Source organism: Falco punctatus, assembly GCF_963210335.1.
Source record: "Falco punctatus genome assembly, chromosome: 11".
Classification (NCBI taxonomy): Eukaryota; Metazoa; Chordata; class Aves; order Falconiformes; family Falconidae; genus Falco; species Falco punctatus.
In genome coordinates this window covers 4,774,610-4,792,222 of record NC_137591.1, presented here as the reverse complement: position 1 = coordinate 4,792,222, position 17,613 = coordinate 4,774,610, and the positions used below count along the sequence as shown (strand labels likewise).

The window sequence follows — 17,613 nt, the reverse complement described above, 5'->3', positions numbered from 1 at the left end:
GACTCCCTTTTTCTTCTTTATTTGACCAGCTGCCCATCAAGAGCAGTGGTTACAAGGCAACCATAGATGTCAACAGCTACTGACATTGTGCCACCACTATGTTCAAACTGACACCCAAGGATAGATCTTGACCTGTACTCTGGATGTTTCTGGGGGTGGGGTAGCAAGAGGTCTTGGTTTTCTGTCATGTAGAAATAAAACAATTAAAAACCATTGCTTCCAAAGTTGAGTATCATTTCCATTACTATATGATCAGCTATTATTGTCTCAAGGTAGAAAGAGGACTTTCACCATTTTCTGTTCCACTGCTTTTTCTATCAGGCTTTTGCTACCCTTTGCCACCAAACTCAGGTTATTTAAAAAAAAAAAAAAAAAAAAAAAAAAGAATTAGTTTGAAATGCGAATAATTTTATTGTTCTACTAAGCGGTGCTTTCCGAATCTTTTCCCCTTTGCCTGTGCCCTTCCCTCTAACCAACTCATCCTCCATATACAGAAGTAATCCAGGTCACTTCTTTGGGGGAGATGGGCTGGTTTTAAGTGGAGCCATTTTGGTGCTCTGTAAATACTGCGTATTCATGACATTATAATTGATCTGTTCATTTTCTGGAATTCAGAAGCTACGTATCAGCTGTTTTCATGTGTTCCCGAGGCTTAGTGGGTTCATACAAGCACTGAACTTGATACTTGTCTGACATTTCATGATACTCTGTATCAGCTCTTAGTACTCTCCCAGCTTGATTAAAATGTAAATGTTAACTATTAATTAAGAACAAACTGTGAGAAATTAAGTACAGTGCATTTGTCACTGTATTAAATGTCAAATAGTTAAACATAATATGGTGAAATAAGCAACACATTGTGAATAATTAAATCAATTAACTTCACTTTGTTCTTGTAGGTTGTCAGATAATGGGCAGAGATTTCCTGGGATGCTCTCATAACTCAACACATTTTCAGCTTATTATTTTCTGAGTCTTTAAAATTGTGTGGATTGATGATGGATAGCTCTTAAAAATGTAATCAGTTTGTTTCTCAGGTGTTTGATGGTTTGGTTGTTTTTTTTTGAAGGGCTCCAAATTGGATAGTATGTACCAGATTGTCATTTAGTTATTTTAAGTATCAGCATCACAACACTTTTTTGGGGAGGGGAAACTGTCTTCAGATTCTGCAGAAATTCAGCCTGGCTCACTGTCTCACTCAGCAGTAATATTCCCATCATTAGCTGGTTGGCTCTAAGGGAGGCAGCAGCTCTTGGCTGCTGGTTCCTCTTCAGGTCAGGGTTCAGTGGAGCCAGGCACACCACCCCTTTCACTGCTTCAGGAGTATAATTTGTTTGCCTTGAGGCAATGACATTATCTGTGGTGGTTCTTGCTGTCTTGTCCAGAGGTGAATTCAACTTACCAGGCATCAGCAGCTTCCCCATCTGCCAGAATTCAGAAAAACCCAGGAGTGTCTGGGTTGAAATTTCCCTTCTGTGTAAAGCACTAGCCCCTCATTGCTGCTGAGTTTGGAACTGTACCCTTTCCTTCCCTTCCTGTCTCCTGCCCTCTTTTTCTCTTTACGTAGACGTGGTACTGCATGACTGCTGCTCATTTCCTCGACTGTGTGAGTGCGTGGACTTTATCATAGCATGCATATTCTTACGGGCAAATTTGCAACTTGCTTTTCAGGTGCTTCTGTGCCATGTGACTTAAAAGCAAACATTTGAAGAAAAATGGTTCAACTAGTGCAAGATTTGAAAACTCAAATTAATTAAAAAATACCAAGCGAAGAGTTGCTGCAAAAAAGAGTTAGTAAGCAAAGTGCCTGTACAGCATCACTTCTGTCCTGTTCAGCGCAGTTTTCCATCATCAGTCATTTTATCTGTTCTTAACCCCTTTTTTTATTTTTCCCCAACAGGTTTTATTAAAAATGAACAGTAAGAAGCAAAGTCTGGTAAAATACTATGTTGGAATTGATGTCGGGTCAGCAAGTGTTCGTGCGGCTTTGGTAGACAGGTTTGGGACAGTAGTGGCACATGCAGATCAGCCAATCCAAATTTGGGAGCCCCAACCAGACCACTATGAGCAATCCTCTGCAGACATCTGGGCTGCTTGTTGCTCAGTCACAAAGGTACGTGAAGAAAAACAAAATGAAGGAGATGTGTGTTGCAGGTAGCTCTTCGAGTTTTGAAAGTTTTAAGGTCTTCCAGTCACTGGCCTTTACCATTCAGTTCTGTGCATGCTGTATTACTGTATAATTTGTAACCGTCCTTGTGCATTAAAGGCGCCTTGAGGATACAGCTGATGTAGCCTCATGGCATCTACTAGATAGGTGAGGAGCTGAAGGCCAGAGCGATAGAAGCTTGTGCTACAACTGAAAATAAATTCCTTTGTGCTGTTAGTTCAGGGGGATTACTTAGCCATTGCCTTCAGGATTCACATCTGTGGGGTTTGTTTCGCTGGTATATATTCTAGCCACGAGACAGTTCTCTGAGGAGTCAGGGTTGCTCAAAACCTGGTACTGCATGTATTTAAAGATTTGCATTGTGCTGCACTGGAGTCAAAGGAACATTTTTACTAGAGAAATTGTAATCTGGTTTATGGATGGTGCCTAACAACTGTCACCTGTGATCTTTATTATAAGAGGATCCAGTATTATAAGATTAAAAAAAAAAATAAATGTTTGTGGATAGTATCAAGCATAAATCCAGAATGAAGTAAACCTCACCATAAGAGAGAATTTGTATGTTCTGATGCAACGATCTGCCCATACATGCTGGTGGTAAAAGCAAATTAGTGACCTTGCTTGGCAGCACACATGTAGGCCATTTCATCTTTCTTAATAAAGCCCCAGCCTGCTCTGCGTTCTGAGGTTGGCTTTTTAAATATTAATGATATGCTTGGTAATTTGCAGATGGACAGTTCACCCATTCTCTTGTTATTGATCAGCCTTTTCAAACATTAATGAGCTCGGCTCTGCAGAAATTCCCTGAGATGAAGGAGATGAGGTGAGGGGGAAGGAAGGAAAAGCAGGAGTGACAGGACTGATAGGGAAGAACAGTTTGATGATAAATCACTGCAAGTCTTTTATTCTACTTGTGTGATTTTTCTCTTTGTGATTTGCTTTGTTCTTGCTCTGGATCTCTTTAAATACAATCTCTTATATGTAAGCCATAAAATATGGTCTTTGAAACTATAGCTTTGCAGAGCCAGTAAGAGACTGGCACTGTAGCAAGTCTAGTAAAAGTATTTTGTTGTAGTACTAATTAAAATAATGATATTTTTATTGTTGCTGAGAAGTGGCATTTTATTACTGCACTACATTTTAGGTGTCTTGCATCCTCACTTGGCACTTAATCCATGTGGGTGTTGTGGGGGTTTTTTCCAGTGCTGCTGGAAGCCATGGAGTTCAGACCTTTTGGGGCAGTGATATTTTTTTTTTTTTTTTTTTTTTGGGAAAATCTTCCAAAAAGTATGCTATCCAAAATTGGTAGCAGAGCTTTTGAAAATGTATGCATTGCAGAGGCATTATCACTGCTACAGGTTTTGACCAACTTTATTTTTGTGACCCTTCGCTATTGCAAGACAAAAAGCTATGGCACAATTATTACCAAAGCAGTTCTAGAAGGTCGTTGCTTTTACAGGTGGGAACTGAGTGAAGTAACTGTAAACACTTGGCCCTAATCCTATGTCCATGTTTCACATACAGCTCAGCTCCAGTTTTTTAAAAAAGAGAGAAAATGAACATTGCTAGTTTTCTGCTTCCTTGATTTTCTGGTATTTTTGTGCTTCCTGCTTTTATCCAAGCCTGTGGCTAGTAAGATTAAAAAGCTATTAAAGATTTTTCCATGGACCTTTGAATTCAGTTTTGAAAACCAAAGCATTTTTTGTAATTTGATGTCTTTTTGATTAGAGGTGTTAAAGAACACTGAATCTCAAAATTCTGGAGTTCGAACTTGCATTTCTAACTTGTAACTCGTTTTCTGTGCTGACTAGTTCACATGCATATATATGGATATATTTGTGTTCTTGTCTGTTTTGTGTATTTGCAGAAAGTGGTCCGTGGAGTAGATGCTAGCCAGATTCGAGGGGTTGGTTTTGATGCTACATGTTCCCTTGTTGTTGTGGATAAACAATTCCAACCTTTGGCAGTCAACTGTGAAGGTAGGGCTCCAGCACAAAAATTGGTGTTACTGTGCACGTTATGCCACTGATGTGAGTGAACTTCCAGTGTTACCCAAATGTTGAGTTATGGGGCTGGCTCTTGGAGGTGTAGATGACAGAGAATCTTTATTACAAGAGGATTTTTTTTCTGTTTTTACTTTTATAGTTTTGCTGCAAAGTTAAATTTGAGATAAGAATTACTTGCTGTTTCGCCAAATGTTTGGCATCCTAAGATCAAATACATTCATCTTGGCTCAGAGAGTGCTTCTTAGAGAAATCTATGCTCATGTTTTCTTTCCTGTGTGTTTTCTTCTCCTTCAGACTTTACTAATCACAGCTTTTATAGTGCGTATAAATGCCCATGCACACTGGCTAAAGGAATGCTAAAAATGTTAGTGTTGCTATAGTCTTAACTGCTTGCTCTGTCATGAAGCTGCAGGCAAGAGGTTCAGCTTGTGTGTTATATCACAGTAATGTTCCATCTTTGTCTGGGACTATGCTGAACAACAGAAACAGTCTGTGATCTTTTTCTAAACATTTTATTTTTCTTACTAGTTTTTGAGCAGATGATTCAGAAGACTCAAAAAGTCTGTGATGCGCTTTTTTGTTTCCAGTGAATCCCATTTAAGATTAGGTGTGTGCTAAATCAGTAGTTACAGAGCGATAATCACAATTCTGTGTAAGTTCCCTTTCTATTCTCAGACGTATTTGTCATCTTCTCCTATCCTTCTCAGAAAACCAGCTTTGCCCCCAAAATGTCCTTCACTAAATTTAGATGAGATTATTTATTTTTCAGTTTGAGAGTCTCTTACAGTCAGTTCAGTGCCTAATGATGTCTGGGGCTATTTTGGTCTATTGAGTCAAATTCAGTTCTCATTTTTTATTCTCTGATATCCTCAAGAACTTTTGAATTTATGCAGTGATGTTGTTAAATAAAAAGACAAGGATGTGCTGAATACTGTAACACTCGTATGGGTGTGCGATGGTGTGGTTTCAGGCAGTCTCACAGTTCTAAGTTGTATTTCAACTGATGTTAGAAATACTGGTGTGCCTCATACTTCTGCCTTGTCTTGGAGTATATTTTCAAGATTATGCATGAGTGGCTGTGTCGTGAAGTTCAGCGAGAGAGGAATCGGAAGTATCATCTGGATTTCTGTTCTATCTGTCTAGCAGGTCCTCTGTGGGTTAATTTTGATAAAACATTCTTTGCTTCTTGTTTTCAAGTGTTCTGCAGACTTGCCAAATGCTCTCTCCTTCCACATCCAGAATAAAAGCATTTCGGCAAGTTACCCCCTGAAACTGTATTTCTGAATTTCTGAAAGGAGTTAGGGTAGTTCTTCTCAGAACAGAACAGGAAGGAGAATCCCTGTAACTGTCTTAACTAGCTGACAGCTGAGTTAATTTCAGTTTATAATGTAGCTGCTCATATTTTGTCACATTTTTAGTTCATAGTCACCAAAATGCTTCTTTTTATTTTTAACTAAATATGTGGTACTTTGTCGAGAAGTTTGGGTTCTTTGCATGAAGTACAGTCTGTAAGAGCATATCATTTCAAAGTTCTTGGATGCTCACAGGCCTGATTGGTTTCAGTCAGCATTCTCAAGGCTCAGCATGTCTTAAAGTTGGTTCAGAGGGCTAGAATTTTATCTTTAGATATCTACTGTGAATTATTAACACAAATAGAATTTAAGTTTTCTATGTAGAATTGAAAGTGTGAAGTGGCTTAAAGTCTAGTAACTTACAGTACTGAGGTGGGGTTAAACCAGACCTAAAATAACATCTTTTTTTCTTTTCTTTTCTTCTTCTTTCCCAAGGACAAAACTATAGGAATGTTATTATGTGGATGGACCATCGTGCAGTCAGTCAAGTTGAGTGCATCAATGCAACGCAACACAGGGTTTTGAGCTATGTAGGGGGGGTGATGTCTGTGGAAATGCAGCCACCTAAATTGCTGTGGATAAAGGAAGTGAGTACACCTAAGACTGGCGTGTTTTTACTAGTGAGTAATGCCCTTTGCTAATTTCTGCAAACAAAATTTCTAAAACAAAAGTCTTCAGCTCAAAGGTGTGCAAAGTAAGGCCAGCCTTAAGCTGTAATTAAAATGTTTTGAGGTTCTTTTTTTCCTCTCAGTTGTTTAGAAATATCTTTGATTTTATTGAAATCTAGTGTTTCCTGATAGAGACATTTAATATGCCTTTCTTACCTGATTTTAAGGTTTTGTTTGTGTGCATATACACACACACACACACACAGATTTAGCTGCAGGTAGCGAATAGGTCTACAAAGTATCCTAGGATTTAGTTATGGAGGAGTGTTTCCTGCTCCAACTACTGTAGCTGGGGATGCTTACAGAGGTGTAGGTGCTACTTCTGGGGCAATTTGAAAAAGGCACTATCTCACCATGGGCTGTCCTGGCCAGAGGTACTGCCTGCGAGGCATTGCATCCAACAGTGAGGGGTTGTGTGATGTCTTTGGCTGCAGGCAGAGAAACTGTTCAGTTAGAGCTTCAATTTAGTTCTGTCCCACCTGTAGGAAATAGACCACCTGTAGAGGGAAGGTGCTTTGTTCATAATGAACTCTACCTCTGTCTCTTGCATTTAAATTCTGTGTGTTACAGAATGATGTATGGCCTTTTAATAATAACTGTCAGATAAAAGGAGAAATGTTTGCCACTTGAATTTTTTATGACCTCTTGCAGTCTGGCTTTTACATTTGGTCTCAATGATGCTTGCTGTCATTTTAACAAAGCACAAATGTAAATTACTTGCTGCCAGTTTCAAGCAGCCAAAGTCTACTGTCCTTACAAACAGGAACCATGATACAGTAACAAGGTGCAGATTGGGGAAGGTCAAAGGAATTAACTGGTAGAAGCAGGTACTGACAGATTAACGATAATAGAGAATAGTTCTTTGTAGCTGCTATACTGAAAAACAAATATCCATCTACTAGTTCTTTCCATCTCGAGCTATGAGTATCATATGTCAGTCATTTTATAAATAATAAAATTAAGCTTTAAAAACCTTAAGTGAATCCATTGTGTTTAAAACATTTTTATATTGCAAGGTCTGGAATATCAGTACCTGACTGATCAGGAAAGCCCAGACTATGGGGCTTCTAAGTGTGGTCCCCAGAGATGTAATTCTGTGCTATGGTCCCAAAGCCCTGTGACATAATTGATGTAGTATAAAGGGGGTGGCCAGCATTGCAGGACTTGTTCCCTCCATGAGCAAATGGGTAGGAAATAGAATTCACCTTACCCTAACTGCCAAACAGTAGCAGAAGGGCATTATAGAACAGGGCTTGTTCATATGTCCCCTTTCAGCTCCTGACATACCAGCTAAGGAGATTATTATCCTTAAGAGAGGGCTTTTTTTACCTCGGGGTCTGCTTGCTGAGCTGCTCACACAACAGTTCCTGCATCCTGTGTGGACTAGCAAAGACATACTGTTAAACTGCTTAAGCTTACCCTGTTTAACTCAGGCAACCTTAAGCAACATCTACAGTAGCACCTCAGCCAGCTCAGGAGAATGCACAATAATATTTATTATGGAGGTGATTGTAATCAGTTGAGATGTGGGCGTGTAGTGCTAAACTTCTTAGCTTTGGAGAAGTATGTGATTGAGTCTTTGCTTACTGCTTCTATACACATTGCAAAGTAGGAGGATGAAAGGAATTGCATGAAGAGTGACAGCCAATCACAATAATGTTCCTATGTATTGCATGACTTTTAGGGCTAGCATCAAAGGTTCATGATAGCCTGACAGCTGAAATTCAGCCTCATGTAATGCAGGTGTGCTCACTTTTTGCCAAGGAAGGCAAATTTTACAGTACCTTTGAATGTCAGGTTCTCCAAATGTGAGCTAAAACACCAGTTTGCACGTATGTGGTTATTCAGTGGAGTGTCTTCAAGTGGTCTACAAATAATAAATACGTATGTCTCTTCAGTTTTTTTGATATTAATATTTTATATAGGAATAAAATATGACATGGGTATTAAAGGCACGGTCAGGAAAACTACTTATAAAATGGTTAACGTTTCCTTCATGTGTTTTGAGTTGTATGATCTTTCTTTTCTGTGTTTAGTATATTTCTTTCCTGCTAATACTGCACAGTTCCCAGAGGTGTGGCAGAGTGAGATTTTGATGTAGTTTATATACCACAAGGAAAAAATACTCTATTCTGATTGCAGGATTATTTCGTAAGCTAGTGATAATGCACAAACTGGTAAAAAGGAAGTTTGATTTTCACATCCATTGGGAGAGTCACAAGATTAGCAAGTAGAAAGAAACTTTTCGGTTTTATTGTATGCTTGTTAACTGAGACTATCTGAAGGCTTTGCGGAGTTTAAACTGCTATTCCCTTGTGCTTCTGTTTAATAATTGTGACAACTGGTATTCAGAAAATAACTGCACTTTACCTGGTTTGCGCAGACCACATGTTAAATCAGTTGGCTAGGTGGGAACTTCATGGGCATAAAATTAGACTCTGTAAAAACGTGGCCCTTGCTGAGGAGAGGGCCAAAATGGAATTGTTGTGAGCTTGGAATGTTAGGGCTGAGATGTGTTGGCAGAACTGCCTGGGGGAGTTTTACATAGTGGCTGCCCGCACTGTGTGCCTGGCTGTCTGTGATTGTGATTGTGGCCTTCAGCCTCTCCAGCTTCCCTGACTACTAAATGTCACCAAATCTGCTACCAGCAAGGTTTCTTTAAAGTATTGTAGATCTGAGAAGTTCATTTATCTTTACTAAATCCTCACCTCTGCTTATGTTTTCTATATCATAGCTGAAATAACCTTTCCTACCGAGGTACTGCTTGCTCCAGTGAGCACTGCAGTCTCAGGAGCTGCTTTAAAATAAGATCCCTCTCAAAGCATCCCAAAAATCTGTTGCTATATTGTAAAATGCTCTCCCAGAATTTTCTGCCAACCTCTGCAAATATGTACAGTTGGTTCAAGTTTTTTCTGAAAGCACTCCCAGTATTTCCAGAACTATTTCCAGCCATCTGACTGCAAGTGGTGCAGCCTGCTGCTTGATGCAAGAACCATAATGGGTCAGACCAGAAATCTGCTTGCCTCATTTTTTTTGTCTGATTGGTAGTGTTTTGCTCCATGAACTTAGCTAATCTTTTTCTGAATTCACATGGCACGTTTTGCACCCACTGTGTCCTGTGGTAATGAGTTTCACTGTTTAACTGTACTTTGTGTGAAGTTATCTTTTTTTCTGAAGCATGCTCCTAAAATTTCATTTGCCTTTTAGTCCTTGAAATATATGAGACGGTGAACCTTGTCATTCCCCAGTCAACATCTCCATGCCATGGACCATAGGGATGGGGTTTTTTTCCCTTTCCTTCCTTATTCCTTTCTTACTGCTCCTCCCTAATGTTGTCATATCCCTGGCAGAATGCCAGGAAGGGGAAGCAATGGATTGGGCACATTCTTCTATGACCAACCATAATCAAAACTGACCGAACTGAGGTGTATCCAGAAGGTGCTTTGGGCCTGTGCCCCTGTGGTAGGCGTGATGTTTCTGACAAGTTTTTGATCAGAAAGCTTGACATGGCTACAATATGTACAATACATGGATGTTTATAAACAAAACAAAAAGCACAGCTGTACACTTTGTACAGTCATGCTCCAGGTCAGTGGGTACACCCTAATATATGAAGATTCACTGTTGACTTTCACCTTGAATTCCCTGGAACTTTTTTGAACTCCCCAGGAATTTAATGTTTCTGCTATTAAATGTTTTTGCTATTTTCTCCCTGTACATCTGTGCCTGGCATCGGAGCTGTACACGTTCCGTATCTGCTTGTGCTGGTCTAGGCTTTGCAGAGTGGGTGCAGTGGGGAAAATAACTGCTTTATACCTGAAGTTATGATAAAGTATCCTGGTACTTTTTATAGTGTAATATAAATATAAAAATAATAGTTAAGAATAATTTATAAATCCATTGAAGTAACTAGCAGGGGTAACTTTTGTGTCATTGGGAAAATGTTTGATACTTTTCTTTTAATCAAACTTTATGTATTTGTAACAATAAACATCATGTAATTGGAAGAACATTTAAGTTAGTCCTAATGAAATATGTTCCTTCCAGTGGATCCTCAGTTCTTCAGAACTCTTTAACATTGTTTTCTTGAGCTTCAAAGTTTATTTAGGCTGGCATAAATGTAAATGTTTCTTTTTTAGTTTATTGCCTAACTGGTAAATATTCAAGACTTCCCTTGACTTTTCCATGTTCCATATTTCATGGATTCAGTCATATGAAACTGCAGTCTTGCTAATAAAAAAGAAGTTGCAGAAATGTGACTGTAAATTAAATTATTTTGTTAAGAGTCGTTTAGGAGACTAGCGATTGAGTAGACTAACTAGATGCACTTTTGGAATGAAGTTATTTAAGGTATTGATACTTAGTGAACATTTGGACTGTTGTTATACTTGTAGATTAATTGCATGTACGTTGTCATCAAAGCCTCCCCCTCCCTTTCCATGATGCTAACCTGACTATGGAAGGCCACATTAAGAGATCCTATCTTCTCACTTTTGCCCTGGGCTCTCCTAGCTGTAGTATCTGAAAACTTGACCTCTGTGAGGAAGGGTCTGATGTAGGTCAGTTCAGCAGTATTGCTAAGTTTTGAATGATTAGGCTGTCTCTCAGAGAAAGGAATTGAATTTCTGCTAAATAATATGACTTTGCAAATTTACTCTGAATTGGTTAGAAGTAATGAAGAGGGAGGAGAAGGGGAGAGGGCTAAGGTGACTTCAGTGTGCTTTTCCATTTACATCATCCTGTTACTAGAATTGAAGATGACCTCACTGTGAGGAATGAGCTGACATAGTTGTATGAGAAGTAGATGCTGGTCCTTATCGGCTTTCTTGATACACTTGTGTTTATTTGCAGAGGGATGCTGCAGCTTTAATTGAAGTCCCAAGTTACTTCCAACTGCTTCTTTTTAACTTTTATATAATGCTTTCTCTTTAATATTTCATCTCCTTAACATTCCCACTGTACACAAAATAAGGATTTACCTAGTGACTGGAGGCTTCAGGGTTATTCTGTTCTTTCAGCTCTTCATCTCTATTCCATTTTAGCTTTGAAGTATGAAACTAAAGTATGAAGGCCTTAATAGGCCTTCTGAGGTCTTGTTTGAATTGTATTGGCTTAGATTCAGTTTGGTTTGATTGCTGCTGAATCATTTTACCCTCGGGCACCTGGTAGTTAGCCTATGTGAAATTAATTGGGTGGTCTTGATGTTTGTGGTTGCAGATAGGTGTTCATATGAGAAAGCCATCACAGCAAGTGGAGTTTGCATGTTGGGGACAGCTGTTTGCAGTAAATGTTCAACCAAATACCACTACTGCAGAGCCTATGGGGCAGTCTGGTTAAAGTGTGCACATCTGTGGTCCACTTATGAGGAACATTGTATTTCTTTGCCCACGTGGACCATGTGATGATAAAAGAGAAGTCCAGTGTTAACTCTGTAATATGAAGCAATATGAATATATGAATTTTCTTTAAAATTTCTTTAAAAAGGTGATTTCTGTGAATACCATCACATTTGACTTTTGAGTGTGGTCAGCTCACTTAAGACCGTTGACTGTAGATGAAGTTGAAATAAAGAATCATTATCCTTTCAGAATTATTTAGCAACTAGGTGAAAGATAATTCTGACCAAGTCTTCCTAAAGTCAGTAAGATAAGTTCAAATGTAAACTTCATTGAAAAGGAAAGTAATCTCAGGTTATTGGGTCTTTCTCTTGTTGCTATTTCTTTAGATTTCTTCGTTATTTAGAATTATCTTGCAAAACATTAATGCAATAGTTCTTTACTTCTGTAGTTGTGGGTATATTTTTTGCAGCTTTGCTAAGCAGGTTGTGCTGTTTTGTTGACTTTGGCTAAAGAAATTGGATGTTCACTGCCTGAATGAGTGTGTAGATAGTTCTGGTATATCTGGCATGCATATGAACTGAAAATGTAGGTACATACTCCTTCACTTGGAAAATATCTTGCTACAGATGTTTGTCAGTACAAAATGACTGTATGGATGTCTATGGCATGGCAAACCAACATGACAGCAGTGAGAGCTTAGCTTAAACAGAGCAATGTAAAAACTGCAGTGAAGGTTTGTCCAGCTCTAGAATTAGTCTGTTAGCATTTTTCTTCCCAGAGGTAGCAGAGGGGAAAGTCTTGTTTACTAATTTCTGGCTGGAAGTTTTACTGTAGCTTGTGCCAAAACAAAAGGATGCTTGTTATGTTTTCCTTATACTAATGACATTACAAGTCAGCTATTTCTAAAAAATACTAGTCCCATTAAATCAGAGGTGCTGTAGCTTATTCTAAATGGGTGGGGGATACTGGACTGGGAGTAGGTATTTGCTTAGTAACTGTCTCCAAATGAAATCCAGTCTATCTATACCGTGCTTTCACAACCCTGTTCTTAACATGGTATATAAGAGCAAAGAAGAGACTCCCTATAGCAAAAAAATCACTTCACAGAGTAACTGGCTAGCACATCATTCCTCTGCAATTAATAACTAAAATCAATAGATTTTGAGTAATCTTTATTTTTCTTTCTGGCACAGTGGTCAGTGATCTCTCTGTATGTCAGTTCACATCTTCAGTTACAACTGCCATTTTATGCATCATTGCTCTTCTTTCTATATACTTGTGACTTGAAGCCACCAGTGGGATAACTTACAGAAACAATTATCTTTCCGTGGCTACAGAGGGAAGAAGAATAGTGGATGTATTGGCATGAGCTTGGCAGCAGCTTCTTTGTTGATGCATGTCATCTCTATTGCTTGCTGCCTTTGCAGCTGACTTTTTGTTTTGTTGAATGTGACTGAATATTTTTAAATTAAATAATAAATTCCATATTAAGTGAGAATGAGTCCAGGCTACTGAGTTTGGAACTGAACTCTTGATTAGAATTGTTTATAAATGCTTTAACAGCTCTGTTTCAAAATTCTTACGTAGTACAGACATGTATGCCTAAGTTGTACTGGATTGTTGAGCTTGGCTTTTAGTTGCACTTGCTAATCAAGCAGAAGTACCATTTAAAAAAAGGGTTAACAACTGGGAGATATGAAGCACCTACACCTCTAAGTATGTCCTACTTTGTCTCTCAGCTGCATCTCTCCATTGCACTGTGCTGAGGCTTACAACATGCATGTAGACTGTCCTTCTTGCCTTGTTACAAGTCTTCAGCCGACCCAGCCATTGATGTGCATGGTCTGTCCCTCTGTAGCCGTTTCTGGTGGACTCTGGGCTCTGATGCTTGCCTGACTTGTGGTGCTACGCTCAGGGTGCCTCAGGGATTTGAAAATACCTGCATCTGTCTAAGACAGTGTCTTGGTGGTAGAGACTGCAGCAAGGCAGTTTTCTCCACCTTCAGCGTAGACTTACTCTAAGAGGTTACTTTCCAAGCCCCCCTCTCCCCCCTGCCCCAGTTCTAGCCTTAAGATGAATCTGACAATTCAGTTAGTTATTTTTTTTAACCAGTTAGTGTGCAGCTGGTAGTTGCAAAATTGATCAGTTTGCAGCCTTGGCACTGGCAAGGATAGAGTTTTTGCTCAGACCCTATCTTGGGTATCTCCGAATAGCTCTGTTTGCACAGCTTGGCGTCTGATCTGAGGTGTGGGAGATCCAAATTCGAAGTCCTTGCCTTCTCTGAATTGGGACAGGGCGTGGGACATCCTCATGAGCATGTGCATTAAGTCTTCAGTTGTTCTCTTCCTTTCGCACAATGTATATTTGTTTTCTGTAATTTAGAAAAAGAGAGTGATACACTACATACCCTACTATTACAGTTTGCCTGGGAGATTGAGATTCAAATTTGGGGTTGAATTGGGAAAAGCAGACAGTTCTTCGGTGAATGAGCATCTTTTCTGGTTTTCAAGTGACTACTTTTTGATTTTGACCTGATGTAGAACTTGAATGCTCACACCAGCTTTCTTTTTTACACTAAATGGTGGTAAAAGACTTTTCTGCTTCCATCTGTCCCTCCTGGTTTTAATCTAGATTTCTAACACACCAGTTTGGGATGATTTTTGAATTTGTGGGTTTTGGCTGGTAAGTAGCCATGAAATTCGGACTGATATCCTGTGCTAAATCAGATGTCTTGCTTCTAGCCCATATTTAGTTAATCCTGTGGGCAACAGGGATCTGATACAAAGGCTGTCTATAATGGCATTTAAGATAATCTGATTCATATTTAATCTGTACTAGCAATGACAAAAGTCAGGACATCTTTGGTGTTCATATACACATTTTATTTCTGCTGGAAGAAAAGTTTTCACAAACATTAGATGTCTGAAGATCACTTTATCTTATAGGAAGGTTATATATTCGGTATATAACCGAGTCTCCAAAAAATTGTATCGGATGCTGGAGCTCACGTGAAATTCTGCCTGTGTGGGTATTTTAACACAATAAAAAACTGTGCAGTGTGGCTTCGTGATAAACTTTTGACTTGACAGGGAATAAATGGCCAATGGAGGCCTTTCATGTGCTCTGTATCAGTTCCCTGATCCCTCCTCTAGACTTTCTTGTCTAGGAAGATTAAAAGACATTGTACATTATAATTCTTAAACTCTTTGCCCCCAAATATTTGGGATTATCTGTAAGCATCTCAAAAAAATTATTGTTTGGAGGCATAGTTGTTAAAAAACCCCAAAACAATCAGAGAGAGCGCTAAAGAAAGGGGACTCCATAAGTACCCCTGGAAAATAGAAAGATTGAGTTAGCTTCTTTACAAGTGAGTTTGGAGGATGAGTTGCAGGATATGAATACAGCATTGGGAACATTCCCAGATCTTTTCCACAGTCCTTTTAATGTGGTCACAGATTCCTGACTGCGAGTGAAAATAAATTAGAATTAACTTCAGTGAGTGTCGAAAACATGGAGACTTTTAAATTTGTTTGGAAAAAAGCATCAGGGCATGCTATGATTTTTTTTTTGTCTGTACTAATTAGTGATGACACAGCATCAAGATGGCAGAGAATGAATCATTTGGATGTTCATGAAACAGCATATTTTAGTGTCACTAACATGTGGCTTTTGGGAATTCTTGAAGTAATAGAATAAGGATCCAAGGAGTATCTTAGATGAAACAATTTGTTTGAAGAGGACAGTTATTCTTAATCCGATTTCTGTCCAGTAGCCAAACTACTTCTGTTGCTTCTTGAAGACTATCAGGTATGCTAACAATACACAATGGCTTTTATTATCAAAACAATCAGGCTGAAGGACCTTTGTACTACACTGTGGAGCACCTTTGGATTCACATACAAAGTTAAATTTGATGTCAGTAGCAGCCACATATGTCTAGGAGGTAAGCTAAACCCGACTGATCAGGGACAGGCATCCAAAGGTTGTGCATTTTATATTAAAAAGTTGTAATCAGAGCATTTCTTTTTTTGAACTTACTGGAAACCTGGTAAGTTTTAGAAGCTTTGAGGAACTAAACTCAAAGAAGATAGATTCTTTGCATGATCCAAAACTAAACAAAATTTTGGGTTTTTTGTACTTACCTAATTGACCTTAGTTTCCAGAATTGATAGATTCCATTTTAGTAACTTTCTGGACTTGTAAGATTTCGGTTTGATATCACATAGTATCAGAATTAAGTTATAGAGCCAAGTAGTATTTCTTAAAATGGAATTATCTTTTATTTGAATTCAGCATGTACATGCTTGATACTGCATGTAATTAATTTTTGCTGGAGGAAACTGATGGCAGCTTTTCAAATGCAGATAATTTAAACTGTCAATAATTAACAAGACAATTTCAGAATAATTTGGGGGGAAAAAAGTTTTGAAAAGAAGAACCTAATAACAAAGCCTAGAACCTTCGCTAAAATACTTTGACCTTCTGTTCAGCTGTGTGCCACAGGTTCTTCCAAGGTTTTTGGGGGAAGGATTTGAGTTGCTGTTGACAAAGCTTGTGCGGTTGAGACTCTCTTAGTGTTTAATACTTTTATTTCTCTAAAAAGTCTTTTGCTTCTGGAATCCTGTACAAGAGTCTTGGCCTGAACTTACGAAACATAGATGAAAAAGATGGGACCTGAAAGCCAGAAGACAAGAAGGCAAATAAATCACCCCTCAAATTTCTTGTGTAGAGATGAGGACCCACATAGTTTCCCATTTCATGCTCTTCTGAAGTATCTCTCCAGCTTTGCCTTAGCCTGCTAGGTGCAACTATTGACCTGACTTGTGTTCTTACTTGAAGGTGTGCCGTCTAGCAGGGCTCCGTGCCCGAATGACCCCAGCTAGGATTTGCATTTCTAGTACACCAGCTGCTCTTAAGTGAGAAAATGTCACGTTTCGATTATTTAAAAAGCTGGTGGATTTTTAAAAGCAGTCTTACTTTCCTGTGGAAGTCTGATTTGTGAACCTTGTGGTTAGCAGGACTGACTTTCGCTTGCTTTTGATATTCTTCAGTTATTTTAATGTGCTGTGGCCAGAGGTGGCCATTCAATGGTATTGTATTGCAGGACAGCAATGCCCACTCCTAATGTCACACTGGAATAAAATGTTACTCTTGGGGAAACTTTCTTCCCACTCATCATTGGCTGTGGCAAGTGTGGAGACTGTTTTTGTAGAAAAGTTATAAGAATTTTAAAGGTTTTTAATTAAAATTTTAAAAATCTTAAAGATTTTAAGAATATGCATTGCTATCATAAGCTGAAATCAGACTGAACTTTGGAGACAGACAAAGAATAGAGCCTTGCCCAGCTGGTATGACCGACCTCTTCTGATAGACTTCTTGCTTTCTACACCACTAAGCTCTCTGCAGAGTATAGTATTGGAAACTCTCTGTAAATTAGCAGTTTGGAAATGTCACATGGCTATCAGAGGCATGCAGGTGTTCCACTCTTAACTGGAGGGGGTTGTCCTGTAGCCGTCTTCAGTTGTTCCCTCAGCTGAAGAAACAATGTTGAACCTCTTTTCAAATAGCATTCATACTGCTTGGTGTGTTGTTAACAAATTTCAAGGAAATTTTGCAGAGGGGCAGAGTTAGCAAAGATAAGCTTCTGTTAGTTGTTTGTGTGAATTCATGTGCCTGCTGTGATAGCAACTGTAGGGTTGGAGTGAGGATTTAAAGCTGATTGTTACTGGTTAATCAGGCAGTTGCGAGTTCCCAAATGTACTAGTTGTGGAAGAAAGCTTCACTGAAAGCTTACAGGTTCTTATACACTTCAATCATATTTCAGTTATTTTGAAATAAATTTGAAAGCTTTGTTCTTGTGCTCACAGAGCTGCTTGTTTTCTTCCTGTACTTATAACTCAAAAATAATAAATTTAAAACGGTTAATTTTAGAAAGTAGGGCATTCTTCAATCAAATTATTTTTGAGAGACTTGTCTATGACTTTGAGACTGCTCTGACATTGAGCAGCTGATGGGGAACTGAGAGAGCCTATGTTATCGATCCGAAACACGTGTCTCCATGAACTCATCATGGGAAACTCT

General features: G+C 38.8%; 1 protein-coding gene across 10 annotated transcripts in view; it reads left to right on the top strand.

Annotated features, from left to right (window-relative positions):
- The window catches only part of FGGY (FGGY carbohydrate kinase domain containing), a 325,564-nt gene that overhangs the window by 190,045 nt on the left and 117,906 nt on the right, over nt 1-17,613 (top strand). For 7 of the 10 annotated variants that reach the window (XM_080406372.1, XM_080406370.1, XM_080406369.1 and 4 more), the window contains 3 exons: nt 1,901-2,113; nt 4,035-4,146; nt 5,961-6,145. The exons of 2 other annotated variants lie outside the window; for them this stretch is intronic. In XM_080406372.1, coding sequence (XP_080262498.1) covers nt 1,913-2,113; nt 4,035-4,146; nt 5,961-6,145 — 498 coding nt within the window. In that variant the 5' untranslated portion in view covers nt 1,901-1,912. Of the gene's footprint in view, nt 1-1,900; nt 2,114-4,034; nt 4,147-5,960; nt 6,146-17,613 lie in introns of those variants that run through there. One more of the 10 variants, XM_080406367.1, reaches the window with a different exon arrangement.